This window comes from Lonchura striata, chromosome 1 (genome assembly GCF_050655825.1).
Source record: "Lonchura striata isolate lonStrDom1 chromosome 1, ASM5065582v1, whole genome shotgun sequence".
Classification (NCBI taxonomy): Eukaryota; Metazoa; Chordata; class Aves; order Passeriformes; family Estrildidae; genus Lonchura; species Lonchura striata.
In genome coordinates, this window is record NC_140703.1 from 41,113,845 (window position 1) to 41,129,581 (window position 15,737).

Below are 15,737 nucleotides of genomic sequence, written 5' to 3' on the forward strand. Positions count from 1 at the left end.
AAACTGAGCATTTCAAAGGTGTTGCAGTAATGTAGAAAAATTATTAAAGAAGGGCCTCGTAAAATCAGGCCTGTTCTGTTAGATCAGTGGCTAGCCTGTCATTTCTTCTAAGCAAAGCTAGCACTTTGCAAGTTCCCATGTGAAAACAAACCTGGTGTGAACAGTTTGTTAAGATAACAATCTATTCCTGGGTGAAAAACAACTAGCACCTGCAAAAACTTTAAATCTATCCCTTGAGAATAATTGAAGAAAATATGTAAACAATTTAAGAATAGAAAGATTCGATAGACAAGAAAAACACTTTTTACTCACCAATAGAGTAATTGACAAGAAAGCTACTAACCAATTGGAATCACACATGAAGTCTGTAAAACTGTGTAAAAAAGGAGAACAGCTAGCAATAAAAAAGGTCTTTGATACATTTCTCAGTGTGTCATTTCTGTCCATCTCTACAACAACAAGAAGGCAAGACTTTTTGATTCAGTATCTAGCCTGATTTAATGAAAGTTTAACATAAATAAGCCTCTCTCCATGTAAGAGCTATCATAGTATCAAAGAACCAGAGAGACAGCATGGAACCTGAAATAACTTATCACTCTCACTTTTAAACCATTATTACAGTGAGGTATCACCAAATTAATATTAGTTTGCTTTGTATTAATTAATATTAGTTTGCTTTGTATTATCATGCCACTTACAAAACAAATCTAGATCCTTTGTACTGTATAAAACCAGAAAATATATCGAGTCCTCCAGAGGCTGTTTCACCATGGATCTCTTTGTGCTACAGGGGCACAGCTGACTCACCATGGTCTTCCCCACAGGCTGCTCTGTCTCCTGGAGCACCTCCTGCCCCTCCTTCTCTGACCTTGGGGTCTACAGGGCTGTTCTTCTCACACATTCTTACTCCTTTCTTCTCTGGCTGCAATTGCTTCTGTGCAATAACTTTTTCCTTCTTTAATGTGTTATCCCAGAGGCACTACCACCATTGCTAATTGATGCTCAGCCTTGGTTAGCAGTCGGTCTGTCTTGGAGCCAGCTGGTATTGGCTCTCTTGGACACAGGGGAAGCTTCTAAAACTTCTCATAGAAGTCACCCCTGTAGTCAGCCCCCTGGTACCAAAACCTTGCCTAAGAGGTGGAGATGGGATTTGTTTCTCAGGCTCTCAGTTACTCAGGAAGTATCTATAACACACTGAATATTTTTAAAAAGGAAGTCTTAGTGACAACTTTGTGAAACTAGACTTTGATTTCCTTTGGGTTTTTTCTACAATTATCTGTGAATTAAATCAGATGTTTGTTCTTTCATTTTCTGGATCTCTGCTCTGACATTACAAGTTTGATTTTATTTTTGTATCAGTGAGAAGGGGAAAAGAGAAAACCAAAACCAAAACAGCACCTTAGCAGGCTTCAAGCCAATCTTTTTAGTGTTTCTGTTTGACTTCTAAATGAAAAAGGTTATTGTACTGAATATTGTACCTGAGGTGCTAGAGGAGTAGCTCCTTTTGAAAATACTGTTCTCACTTTTTAGATGAAAATCTGATCATGAATCACATAATGTTTGAAAAGCACTGGATTTTCAGACAGAGACTTTGATTAGGCTTGTTGCATCTTGCTTTTGCTTTGTTTCATTTTTATCCTGCTCTCCTCCCCATGCTTTCCCATTCTGTTTCATAATCTTGTTTTAAAATTTTCCAAATGAGAATACTTTCTGGCTCTATCCTGGACTCCTGCACTAGCTCAGTTTTGGTGCAGCATTTGGTGCTCATTTTCTCCCACATTTCTTTTTTGTATGATCTTTTACAACAGAGAAATCCCTGTTAGATCTTTTGTACTGAATATATTACCTCAATTATGAGGCCTAGGTAATCCTTACCTAGTCTGATATATTCGTGTTTGTGACCTTTTTATGTGTGTCTTCTGTTATTTGAATAAAACAAAGCAATTTGTTTAAATATAATATTGCATAACAATAATGTTATTACTGTTATATTTATAATATCTTTATAATATTTAATTAAATAAGGTTAATTTGAATTAACTGTGCTGACATTTTATCATACTGACTTTTTACTGTCTAACTGTTCGGCTCTCCTTTTCTCTTTTTTTATTATTTCATTGCCAAACTCAATGCTACTGTCTTGAAAGAAAATGTTATCATTGCTTAAACCATTGCCTGTATTAGTACCAGTGATTAAACACTTATATTTTTCCAAGACTACATATACATTATTAAGTAATGAAGCACAACAGGAGAGGGTCGGTTGGTACTGAGAGCCCCATAACTGGATTATGCGTGGTTTAGAAGATTTACTTCAAATTAGGGCTAGTTTTGTCTCCTGGACTGAGATATGATCCCAGCCCCTGATGTTCAAAGATGTCCAAAGAGAAGATTTGTCACAAGTCCTTGCTCTCTGTCCTGGAAGATGCTCACTGGGTGAAATCAGTGCTGGTTGCCCGTCACTGTCTCTTGCCACTGTGGCTGAATAAGATGATGTCCAGTGCTCAAACAAACCCAAGGAAGATTGAAATTATTGATAACTGCTTACAAATGCCCACAGAGCCAAATTATGGCTTGCTGGTACCCACATATGTGTCAAAGTGTCTGAGGATTGTGTGGGACTGCTAGGAAAATGTTCTGCTCTGATTTCTGCTCTGGTCTACACTGGTGAACAACAAAGCTGTGTGCTTCAATGGAAGACTGAAGAGTGTCCTGGACAGGATCTTTCATTCACAGTGTGCACAGCACATTTGTTCATGCCTGTGCCTTGACCTGGAAATATCAACTTCGCATGGTTTTATTCCAGCATTGTTCATAGTCACAAGTGAAACTGTAGCCAGACAGAATATTTTAATATTGCCTTTGGTGCATATGCAGAAACATGAGTTTGTCTGCCTAGAAACTGTTCAGGCATCAACTTTCAACTGGATCCTCTCATTGTATTTCCAAATTTTATACTTCCAAGCAGAAAGATCGTAATCCTACATATGAAACACTAGGTAATCAAATTACAGGCATTTAAACTTCATGCTGAAATACAAAGTGTACCATTTATACAGAACAAAACTTTTACTGTGCCTTTTCATAGAGAATTTAGGTTCTTACTTGGAAAAACTTGCATTGAAACCATGGAGACTATTTATGAAGAAGAGACTTCAACATCATTTTTAGTGTCATTTTGGTACCAGACAGCATCCTCCTACTCTTTGAAGCTGATCACATTTGCTTATGATGAAAAACTCCACAAGGTTTCCCCACCTGACAGAATGTCTGGGTTGATAGCTGTGGCTGAAAACACAACCATGTCTTACAGTATCGTTTAAACTGCCTTTGTAAAACAGTTGACAAATAGCTTCAAAGACTTTTCTAGGCTTAGATATTTCTGAAGTGTGACAAAACAGAGTGAGTCAGAGTAGAGGAGGAAGGCAGCTGGGAAGTTCCAGGCAAAAATATTTACTGCTGTTAGTGATGGCAAACATTCAACCTTTAAATAAGCAAAATATTTTTTATTTTGCAATAGCTTTATTACTTACACAGAGCGTATAATTTTAAATTCCTGACTATCAGCAACATGAGAACTTGCTGTGATTTCCTCGGAGCAGTTAAAGCACTCCCAAGCTGCATATATAGTGCCAAGAAGTCTGGGTGGTCCTCAGTCCATGGGGCTATCTCCTGGACTGGTTTATCTCCAAAGCAGACAAAACCAGATGTGCTCCCTGTGGGAGGTCTTCAGGCATCTGGCAACACTACTCAACCTTCATCATGTTGTACTTCTCAGTGATGTCCATGGAGTTTTTCCAAGGCAGAGTGAACAAAACTGCTTGACAAAACCCTGCCAGCACAAAGTAGCTGATGTGATTGTGCCATGGATGTTCTGTGTATTATGGCAGAAATGAGGCAAACTGAAATTGACATGGGTTACTGCCTGGCTGCTGTTTATTTCTCCGGACAAGAAATGAGACATTAAAAAGGGGAGAGAAACATTTGACCTACGCACAGATCTGAGGACACCTGACTTCCAACCTTGGTCCTGACAGTGAGGTCACTCCACAGCAACACATCCCATCTGGCTGTTGAATTTCCAAGATTTCTATGAGTCTGCTAGACTTGTAGATGAAGACACAACTATCATTACTTTCAGCAGTGACTATGATGAATATCCAATTAAAATGTATTTCTGCTATTTCCCATACTGAGAGGGTTTGAAGGCAGCAGCAACAAAACAGTTGGATCTGTGATTTGTAAAAATTCTAAAATATATCTCAAATATACATTTCATCTTGCTCTATATATAAATTCTATAAAGATTTTTGAACTAGTGGACTACATACAACTTGTAAATGTAAACATATATTTAGCTTCCACAGCAGCAGGTGTGACAGGAAAATTAAAGTGACAATATTACTCACAGAAATGATTTAGGCTACTGTCCTCTCATCTTGAAATTATTAAATTATTATTTGCCATAATAAAACAAATATTATTATAGTTCTGAATGTCTCTTTTTATATACAACCATAACTTACTTTGGATTTCAGTAATAGCTTTTTTTTAAGATGCAGAGATATGTAGAGCTTTAGCTGATGTTGTGTTGAGGAATACAGAAAGTCATGTTTTTATTTCATACTAAATAATTCAACAGATTTGTCTTAATATAACAATTGTCTTAATATGGACGCCACTGAAATGCAGATAAAAATCACACTAAAATTTCACTGTGAGACTGCAAAAAATCAAAAGTAACTAGGCAACCTTTGCTATGAATCCTCACAAAGTAATTTTTTTTTGTTTTTTTTTTTTTTGTCTTTCAAATTTATCACTATTTGGCTTATAAAGATTTCTATGTTACATTGTCCTGAAATATTTCATAAATGCTGAATTAATGTCAACATTTTTGTTAACTCACTATAAGGCAGGATCAGGCCTTGCATCATCAATGTAACTAGTCAGGCTTTGAATTTGGAATGCTTAGCAGCAAATGCTTAGCAGCAATGGAAATGAAAACATGACTAGATCAAATTCCTTCAAAGTCATGTATCAATGCTGAAAACTTCTGAAGAAAAATAAGAACTGTGATTGCAGTTGATATGATCAAATTTATTGAGTGAATGAGAATTCCATAGAAGTCAATTGAGCTCTCCCACTCACTTTCACAAGTCCCCGAATTCTCATATTACCTGCAAAATGTTTGAGTAAACAAAATAACTAACAGTTGTGGGTTTGAACCATTTGGAATCCTTGATTAATGCAGACTAGGGATTGTGTTCATTTCATGTAGTGTTCATTGTATCAGGTGGGCTCTGGATGGAATCTCCATACAGCTTAGGGCTTCACAGGATTCTACTCTTCCTTAGCATTGTATTTCGGTATTTTTTTTCAGTTTTCTACTGTAGCAAAGTAGCTTTCCCATATTCTCATTTTGTGACTAAAACCAGTTATTTATCAAGACAGTTTATTTATTGCTAGTGCCGGCAATGATTCACCTCATCCACTACGGTGAACTGGTGCTCCCTGGAAATCCCTTCCAGCCAACTGTGTGTTGGAGCAGGCAGCCAGATACCAACTCCAACCACAGCTGTTGGAATATCATATATTTTATGAGTACTTGCAGCATGGACTATGGAAGTACTATGTATACATTGTGGAATGACTACGTACAATTGGTTTATGGGTGTACATGACTTAGTTTCTAACCTAACACCACCCTCACACAAAACCGTTTTAGTTTTTTGAGTGGACAGACCTGAATCACTTTTCTTACTAACACAGAGTCAAGTCACAGGGTCTTGACATGTGTGGTACGTAAAATCTGTGCTGAAATCCAAAAAGTCAGTGAGAATTTATGCTGGGTGTAACTTTGCTGTCTTCACTAGATATATATGAGAGGACCTTGGATCAACAGCTGTTGGACGTGAGCATGTGCTATGTCAGAGTTGGAAACTTCTTCAGTTCTGTACAAACACTGTTTGAACAGTGTGAGTCAACAACCTCACAGTCCACTGAAGCGAATTGCTTAGGAAAAAAGTTTTGAGCCTATGTGACGTACTTTTTCACAGCAACTCTGTGATGCAGAACTGGAAAATGTAATTTTCTGGTAACTATGAGGTTTTGTAGTTTTTAAATAACTGTGAGATTTTCAAGTAAACATGTATGATTCTAAGAAGGCTGTAAAGGAGCAAAAAGAATCCTCTTTTAAAATTTATTTTCTTTTAGTTTTTCCAAATTGTTACTCCTCCTAGAGGTGCTTGAAACAGATTGAATTTGACAAGAATTCAAAGCTATTCTGGCAGCTGTCACTTATTTTTTCTTCTTTTTTTTTCATATATAAGTGATTTATCCAAACTTGCTCTCAGCCTCACTCTCTAAATTATATCTGTTTTTTAAAAAATCACCTGCATCTTTCAAAGTACTTCCCTGTGAGGCCACAGGACACAGCATGTAAGTCATAGCTCAGCTGGTGTGGGAAAACCGTTTTGCCAGAGTTTGAAACCTCTGGCGGTTAAAGGTGTGGATTGGAAGAAATAAATGAGAATGCACTGGGAAGCAGCAGAGCAGTCCTACTTTCTCATGGACAATAGGGCAGGGGAGACTGGAGACTGCCTGCCTTCGTGATGCGAATGGGCAGGGCTCTCCTCCCCCTGTGGCCCTCTGCCCTGTGCTCCTACACATGCTCATGTATGGGATTTGTGTGGCAAGGTTCTGCTAGTGACGGGGTGACAGGGGTGGCTTCTCTGAGAAGGTGCTAGAAACTCCCCCCCATGCCTAGTGGAGCCAATACCAGCCAGCTCCAAGACAGACCCACTGCTGGCCATGGCTGACCACATCAGTGATAGCAATAGCACCTTTCGGATAATGTATTTAAGACACAGAAGCAATCGCATCCAGAGAAGAGAGGAATGAAAATATGCGAGAGCAGACACCAAAGTCTGTGCAGAAGAAAGGGGTGGAGGTGCAGCAGGGGCTGGAGCAGCGATTCCCCTGCAGCCCATGGTTCATGGTGAGGCAGGACTTTCCTGGATGGAGGACCTCATGCCAGAGCAGGTGGATGCCCATAGGACTCTCCATTGCTGAGCAAGGTTCCTGGCAGGATCTGTGACCCCATGGAGAAAGGAAGCCCATGCTGGGGCAGGTTTGCTGGTAGGACTTGTGACCCCACCAGGGAGCCGCGCTGAATCAGCCTGTTCCTGAAGGACTGCACCCTGTAGAAGGGACCCAGACTGGAGCAGTTCATGAAGAGCTGCATGCCATGAGAAGGACTCGCTTTGGAGAAGTTCAAAGGACTGTCTCCCGTGGGATGACCCACATTGGAGCAGGGGAATGGTGTGAGGAGTCCCTCCCGTGAGGAGGAAGGAGCAGCAGAGACACTTAACTGACTGCAGCCCCCATTCCCCATCCTCTTGCACCGCTGCTGGGGAGGAGGCAGAGAAATTGCGAGCAATGCTGAGGCCAGGAAGAAGGGAGGGGTGGGGAGGAGGTGTCTTTCAGTTTTGGTTTAATTTCCAATTGCCCTACTCTGATTTGATTGGCAAAAAAATTAAGTAAATTTCCCCAAATCGGTTTTGTTTTACCCGTGACTGTAACTGCTGAGGGATCTCTCCCTGTCCTTAGGTCGACCCGAGAGCCTTCCGTTGTATTTTCTCTCCTCTGCCTTGCTGATGAAGGCGGAGACAAAGCAGCTGTGATTAGCACCCGGCACCAAGCCGCGGTCAATCCCCCAGAGGTGCCAGGCTCCCCGAGACTCCTTGTGAGCGTCCCTACAACCTTTCCCGTGCGCGCTGGGGCCTGGGCTCTCACCGGGGAGACACAAATTCCCTCTGCAGCCCCACGTCGGGCATGAGCAACCGAGCGGCCCGGGGCCGCCGCTGCCCGGCTACCGCGGCGCCGCTGCCGCACGGGGCAGGCGGCGGGGCCGCGAATCCCGCCGGGAGCCCGAGCACCGCTCTCCCCGGAGGCGGAGCGGCCGCGGCGGGCGGGGCAAGGCGGCACCCAGGGGCGGCCCCCGGGCCGGGAGGCGGCGGGCGGAGCACGGGTCGGCATGGCCGGGAGGGGCGGCGGCAGCGGCACCTCCCCGCCGCCGGGGGTGGGGGCAGAGCGGCGGCGGCGGCAGCAGCCCCAGCCCCAGGATGCGCTGCCCGGCCCCGGCGCGGCCGGTGCCCTGCGAGGGGCAGAGCGGCGGCAGCGGGCGGCGGGGATGGACGCGGCCCCGCGGCGCTGCTGGCGGCGCTGGCGGCGGCGGCTGCGCGGGCGGCGGTGGGCGCTGGCGGCCGGGCTGCTGGGCGCCGCCGCCGCCGCGCTCGCCCTGTACTCGGCTCTGCCCGAGCCGGCCCGGGCGGACGGCGAGGCGGTGACCGTGCTGCTGTGGTGGGAGCCCTTCGGCCGCCCGCGGCGCTTGCCCGACTGCCGGCGGCGCTACAACGTCAGCGGCTGCCGCCTCAGCGCCGACCGCGGCCGGTTCGGCGAGGCGCAGGCCGTGCTGTTCCACCACCGCGACCTGGCGCGGCACGGCGCCGGGGGGCTGCCCCGCGGGTCCCCGCCGCGGCCCCCGCGCCAGCGCTGGGTGTGGATGAACTTCGAGTCGCCGTCGCACTCGCCCGGCCTGCGGGGGCTCGCCGGGCTCTTCAACTGGACCATGTCCTACCGCCGCGACTCCGACGTGTTCGTTCCCTACGGGTACCTCTACGTCCCGCCCGCGCCCCGGCCCTTCGTCCTGCCCCGCAAGACGCGGCTGGTGGCCTGGGTCATCAGCAACTGGAACGAGGAGCACGCCCGGGTGCGCTACTACCGCCAGCTGAAGGAGCACCTGCCCATCGACGTCTACGGGGCGCGGGGGCTGGCGCTGGCCGAGGGCGGCCTCGTGGAGACCGTCTCAGCCTACAAGTTCTACCTGGCCTTCGAGAACTCCCAGCACACCGACTACATCACCGAGAAGCTCTGGAGAAACGCTTTCTCCGCCAGCGCCGTGCCCGTCGTCCTGGGACCTCGCAGGGCCAACTACGAGCGCTTCATCCCCCCCGATTCTTTCATCCACGTTGACGACTTCCCCAGCCCCCGGCTGCTCGCCACCTACCTGAAATTCCTCGATAAAAACAAACCCAACTACAGGCGGTACTTTGCCTGGAGGAAGAAGTACGAAGTCCACGTCACCTCGTTCTGGGATGAGCATTTCTGCAAAGTCTGCGAGGCTGTTAGGACAGCTGGGAGTCAAATCAAGACTGTTCAAAATCTGGCCAGCTGGTTTGAAAGCTGATGTTCGTGGCGGGCGAGGCTTGCCTGGACAGCCTGGGCCAAGTGTCAAGGTGTCGGGAAGGATGGGTCTCACAGAGATCATTAGCCCAGGTAGTCGGCATTAGTCACAGGAGACTGGCATCAGTTGGAGAAGCATACAGGTTTCAAATCAAGCTGTGAACAGCCTACAAAAGAAAGATTTTTATTAAAGAGAAAATTATGAAGGTACAAAGAGACATTATGCCAGATGATTCCTAAAGAGCAAAGTTAAGTTTCCAAAAGTTGTACAGTTACAGAACTTTTAAAGTTCTGCACAGCTCAACATAAATATCTGATGCCAAATTCCTCAGCTGTACAGCTGAAAACAATTTTGTCGGCTATGACAACTTCCTGGATTGTGAAACTTTCCTCTGCTCACAGAAGATACATGATCAGTGCTGGTTTTCTGTAATACTAAGACAAAAATGAATGTTTTAAACTGTTTTTTTATGCTTGTGAAAGGTATTTGCAGACAAATTCTGAGCCGCGAGTGTTGAATGTAAGAATCTTACACAGTAGCACCTTTTAGCAAGGCTTGCAATTGCAGCAGCCTGCTAATAATGCTTTGAACCAAATAATTATTCCATTTAGGAAAAAGCGTATGGAGGGGACTGAATCTGAGTGGACAAACAGCTCAGATGATGTAAAGTATTTCTCTTTCCTGCTGAAACCATAGGCATGCTTATCCTGCATGACAGTGGAGTAGAACTTTACGTACAGGAAAACACGGATTGTAGGGAAGAAAGCTGGAACAATTCCACCCTCCCTTTATTCAGGAATTAGAAAATGTTTACAGGTATCTGCTTGTTTTTCTCTGCAAAGTTATTGCCATACAGGAAAATGCAGGGAAAGGCTCAGAATGGCAGGGGTTTTATTACTGTATTGAATATATATACAAAAAGGCTAACTTTTTTCTCAAGTATAAGTAGACAGTGCTGTTGTGTAGCAACTTGTTTGATTTTTGGCATGTATTTTTAAAAATTCTGCTGGGGGGCAGACTAATCTTTTTGGTTTTTTGTTGTTTTTAAAAATAGTAATTACTAAAAAAACCCACAAATCACTTTCATTCAGAAAGAAAATTACTCTAGAGAATTAGATCTACATTGTTGGTAAAATACAGATTGTGTGAGGAAAAAATATAAAAAAGGAAGAATTTACTATTTTCTCTTCCTTTGGTTTTGAGTTCTTTTTGTGGCTCAGTTTTTTAATCAATAAATAGATTCTTAAGGTAGAACTCCCTTTGCTCAGTGCCTGTCAGGAACATTTACAGTAGTTATTCCCTTTTAGACTCTAACATTTGGCTGCAGCCATCCTAGAAGTGGATATGTGGTTACTTTTTGGTTACATGTAATCTTGCTCGACCAAAACCAGAAAGAAACTTCAGTTAAAATTACACATCCTTGCCAAGCTCAGCCTTCCCGTCTTTTGCAGCTATGAAGTTTGGTGGCAAAAAAAATGGCAATCTACAAGAGATTTGCCCACATGACTAAGGTATTCATTCTGCTGCTTTTTAATCCATGGAGTTACTCAGAGACTTCATTCAGAGTAAAATCATGGGCACAACACAGGAGGGAAAAGAAGAAAGTCAGTTGCAAATAAAAGATGGGCATCAGAACAGGCAACCTTGCTGGCATTTGTGAGTCATATTTAGGTTAGGAAAGGATTAGATTTGATTTAAGCAGTATGGGATGTTGGATGAGTGCTTTTAAGATATATGAGCTTGCAGTCTACTGTAATTTACTTCTGTTTAGATACTCCCCATGATTAGATACTCATGGAGCCAAGGATTATTGGAAAAAAAAATAATAATGAAGTTCATTAACAATTTGCACAGTTTTACCAGTTCAGATTTTGCAGGCTTCTCCAATTACTCCCTTCTGCTTTAGTGCAAGGAGGGTTGGCTGAAAGTACTTGATGAATTTTTTGTTGTCGGTGCCAGAGCTGCTGTAGAATATTTACTGCAAAGGGAGAGAAAACAATCTGTGCCATGTGGAATATAGTAGGGATGATTCCTAATGCTGCACTTTCACTCTAAGAGGTATAAAGTGATTGTTTATAAAGTACAAGAGTCTTCTTAATGGCATGGTCATCTGTTTTTTTATCAGTAGTTACTACTCCCATAATACTGGGTTTGATATTTTTAAAACTCCAATATAGGTATAGTATTAAGAGTAATACCCAAGTGTCAGCATGATAGGTTCCCTCTTTTCCTTTGAATGTATAGTATTTTTTTTTCTATTCATTTTTTGTCAAAATTTGCAGGACTATATACAAAAACCCAATCTTGAAAGTAATGAAATAATATTTAAGATTACACTACTTTTAATCAGTCTGCTGAAACCAGTGCATTTTTTTCAGTCCTCCTAATTTTTTTAGCATTTTGTGAAAATTTCCAGGCACACAGTTCTTCTGTGTAATCATTAGTAATGCCACATGCAGAAGATTAGGCTGCAGGAGCATGGGAATTTCCAGAGATCACAAATGTTAATTTTCTTCTCAGCCTCTCTAAAAAAAAAAAGAGTTGAAATCCTTGAGGTAATATTTTTGTAAAATTCAGAAAAGAGCTACAAAGCAATTAAAGCATCAGTTGGGTAAAGTCAGAATTGCGCAGTATTTGTAAATTGTGCATTGAGGATTTTCAAGAACTGTACAGTGAAAACTGCAGATTTGTAATAATTATTGTAGAGCACTTGCACTGGGAGAAGAGAAGCCTTTTCTAATTTCATCATTCTTACATGGATGTTGCAAATTTGTGGCTTTCCATTTGGGAGGAAACTCAGCCCAGGCCTATAGATGTAGAAGTCAGTATTTTGGAATTTCTATAGATCTCTGATTTTTGGTCATCCACACCATGAGCTAATGGTGTTTCAGGCAAAGGACTGGCTTTTGTAATGCACTTTGTAGAGCTCTAGTTCAGTGATAAATGTAAAGTTTGCCTGAATGAACTGGTTTGTACATTGGGTACCAGACTCCACAAGGCATTGCAGATGATGTATACAATCCAGTTGTAAAAACTGAGGAACGCTATTTTCTATTTTTAGTTGAAAAGTTTCCTTTAATACATTTTGAAAAAGTTTTTATTCCATGCCTTAAAATATTGGGGTGGAGGAAGAGAAAGGAAGGTCGTTATCTTCTGGGTTTTATAAGAAGAAGAATTGCAATTACCTTTTGGTTATGATGTAAATGGAATAGAGAATTATGTGATCACTCAAATTGCATATTTTATCTCAGGGAATTTTATACTGTAAGGTGTCTTGATCTTCATAGAATGAAGAAACTTTATATTAATTATATAGATTGACACTCAATAAAATGAAAGGAAGTAATGCAAAACGACCCTATTTTTCATTCTGTTGTCTGTGTTATGAAGCCTGAAGAAAACTGCTTTTTAAAGAGAATGAATGTCTTTTCATGTTTGTTTAATAAATAAAAGTGGCTGATTGTTCTCAGAGTAGTCAGACCATCTGAGGTTAGGCATGAAACCTGGTTCTGCCAGGAGAAAAATATTTTCATAGGACAGGCTGTACTGAGCTATTTTCTATATGAAAAGGTGCATTTATTGAAGTTGGGTGTTGGAAAAATGTCATTTCAAACAAAATCAAATAAAAAACTTTCTCTTGACTTACAGAGAATTTGAGTGTGTTCGGATTCTTTTTGCCCCCCTTACATTTCAAAATGAGACTATGTTTATTTTGGTATTCAGCATGTAGTGCTTTATCTTCTTTTTTAGCTACAACTTCTTTTTCACAGTTGTTCATGGTTGTTTTCAACTGAACGACAAAAGACCAAGGCCAAAATTTGTTTTCCCTAAGCTGTTAACACTGATTTGCTGCCCAAGTGATGGCTTACCCCACTTTTTATTCATCTTCTGTACAGCTTGGTGCACAGTATTGAGAAAGCATTTCTGAAAATCCCTGCCCAGCCAGGAAGGGCTACAGACCTTGCTTTTCCCCCTGAGGTGATTGATGTTGTATCATTATCACATTTAACTTTTCTAAGTAGAGTTTAAACTGACTGCTTGCTTACTCCTGCCTGAGGAGGGAAACGTTTTTAGTTCATTTTCCAGATGGCATTGAACACTGGGTTTGGGAAACCGGTTAAATATTTTTCTGACAAATATTAGGTACCATTTGTTCAATCTTGTTTGGTGAGTGAGTTATGCCTGATTAAACTCACACAACTCTCCAACAGCCATATAAAATGGTGTTTGTTTTAAGAGAGTAAATAACCCTTTGTAGGGTGCACAGAGCTGACTCAATCTAAAATATGTTGATGAGAACACCGTGCCTTAATGTGGATTTAAATGGTGTTTAACTAAAGGTAACTCGGGATCCAAGTATAACAGACTGTTTTTAATCAGTAAAAAAAAGTCATTATTTGAATAACTTGCCCGTAACCAGCTTGATTTATGTAACCAACTCAGTTTAACAATTTGCATAATTATGTATTTTCTTCTGTATGGTCATTTAAAAAACAATACCCCAGGCCAGAATTTCTATGTCTTCTTTGCATTCTGAATGTTTTTTTATTTTATGGGCTTGAGCTAAATATTTAAGCTTAATTTTGACACAATAACAGCTGTTCCTGAGAGTCTCGCCCTGAAATTATCTGAGATAAAGGAGTCGAACCTGTTTTTCAGGAGTGCTTTGAGAGCTGCAGGATTTTCTCACTGCTGGTGCTAAAGATGTTCAGGAAGCATCAAGAAGAATTTTTCATTGAAAAATTTTTCATTGAAAAATTTTCTCTAAAGGAGTACATTTCTGAATTCCTTCAATGATTTTAGTTCCTTATAATTGCATGGGTTTAATTTTTGCAACAGATTTAAAACTGGACTTTATTTCAGGAATACTCAATATTTTAATAATATTCTTTTTATAAGTATGAAATATTGTCCCAGATTTGGAATTTGCATTTTTCTTTATTTATCAAAACATCTTTTGAAGTTAATCAATCCAAGGTTGGTTGTATGCATTATGGAAGAAAATTCTACATCTGCATCCTTGAATTTGCCATTGATGTAAAAGATGCTGTTGATATTTTGGATTATGAGAAGCTCATAAAATAGGAAAACAGAACATTAGGAATGCCCAAGCTATGGCCTACTATGGCTCCAAGATCCTGATCACATGAATGCCTATGACTGGAAACTGGCCATCTTACTTTTAAGCAGAAGGCAGAAAGATGATTGCAAATAGAAAGCATAGATTATCAGATTGTGAATGTATTTTGGTGCATTTGTAATGCTGCCAAATTACTTTGTGTGGTATAAACATGATTAATTTATTTGAAGTAAGCACAACATGACTACATGAAATACAGCAAAGCAATTGTCCTAAAGGCAAAGTTGGATTCAAAATGGAAAAAATGATACTGAAATTAAAAAAAAAAAAAAAAAAGAGGCATGCAATTGTGGCAAAGCATGGGTAGACATTTTGAATTGTTAAGTGGGAACAAACAGAGAATGTCCTTGGAACTGCTGACTCTAGCCAGATTGAAATCGGAAAACACAGGTTCAGAGTCATGCTGGTACTCATGCTTACATCTACTTCTGAATAGGAATGGCCTCCTGAAATTAAGGCAGAGCTCTGAATTTTTTTATTCCCCTTCCAGTCCCAAGTGTATGTTTTGCTTGCCTTATTGTTTGTTTCTGTTCTCTGTCATCCACATGTTTCTCCTCAAATGTACACAGACCTGAGGATGTCTTCTTTAACGTCTTATTACTTTAGAGAAGGAGAGCTTAGAGGAGATAAGTTAATATATGGATGGTTGCTGGGAATTTTGGTTGTATTTTGCAAGAGTTCTGGGGTAAGTACAAGTACAAACTGAATACAAAACAGAGAAGCATGTTGTAGGGTAGCATCTTGTTGGAGACCCCAGCCTGGTCTGAAACATCTCATCTGTTTTTAAGGCTGAGACTCTATGCTGTGAGTCTTCTATTTAGTGGTGAAGATTATTGTATCACGTATCCCCAGATAGTCCCACTGATGTATTATCTCAGAATAAAAGAATCATAAGGTGGACTATAAACAGAGACAGTAAGTCTGTGCTATGAAAAAAAATTGTCAGGTTAATTAGAGCAGAACTCCCTGAGTTCAGGGGGTTGCTGAGCTTAGTAAAGAATTTTTCATGGCACTGCTGATACAGAGGACGTGAAATCTGGTCACCTGCTCAGAGTCAAGGAGAGAGGCATTCTGGAGCAGCTCAAAAGCACTATCACTGCACATAGTATGATTGAGTAGCAGACCTGGGCTTGACTCCATATGGGAGATGGAGAAGATAAAGAAATGTCACCAAAGTAGTGGGTTTTTTAAAGTTACTGAAGTACTTGGAACCCCATTGCCTAAAACATTTGAGAAATGCAAGGCACTTCAAAACCGAACACAAAAGGAGACTCTCTTGGTCACAAGCATAGATTTTGACATAGTCTGAACATGTTCCGATGGCTAAAAGCTGCAGAAACAAGCCTAAAAGCT

The 15,737-nt window shown here is 41.5% G+C and overlaps 1 protein-coding gene across 1 annotated transcript; it reads left to right on the forward strand.

The window, feature by feature from the left end:
- Positions 1 to 8,020: 8,020 nt before the first annotated feature.
- On the forward strand, positions 8,021 to 12,896 carry FUT4 (fucosyltransferase 4). The gene has a single exon (XM_021544947.4). The coding sequence runs from the start codon at positions 8,036 to 8,038 to the stop codon at positions 9,245 to 9,247; it is 1,212 nt and encodes a 403-aa protein (XP_021400622.4). The 5' UTR covers positions 8,021 to 8,035; the 3' UTR covers positions 9,248 to 12,896.
- Positions 12,897 to 15,737: the final 2,841 nt, after the last annotated feature.

Excerpts from the sequence above, each read along its gene's own strand:
- FUT4 (XM_021544947.4), top strand. The coding sequence starts at position 8,036 with ATGGCCGGGAGGGGCGGCGGCAGCGGCACCTCCCCGCCGCCGGGGGTG.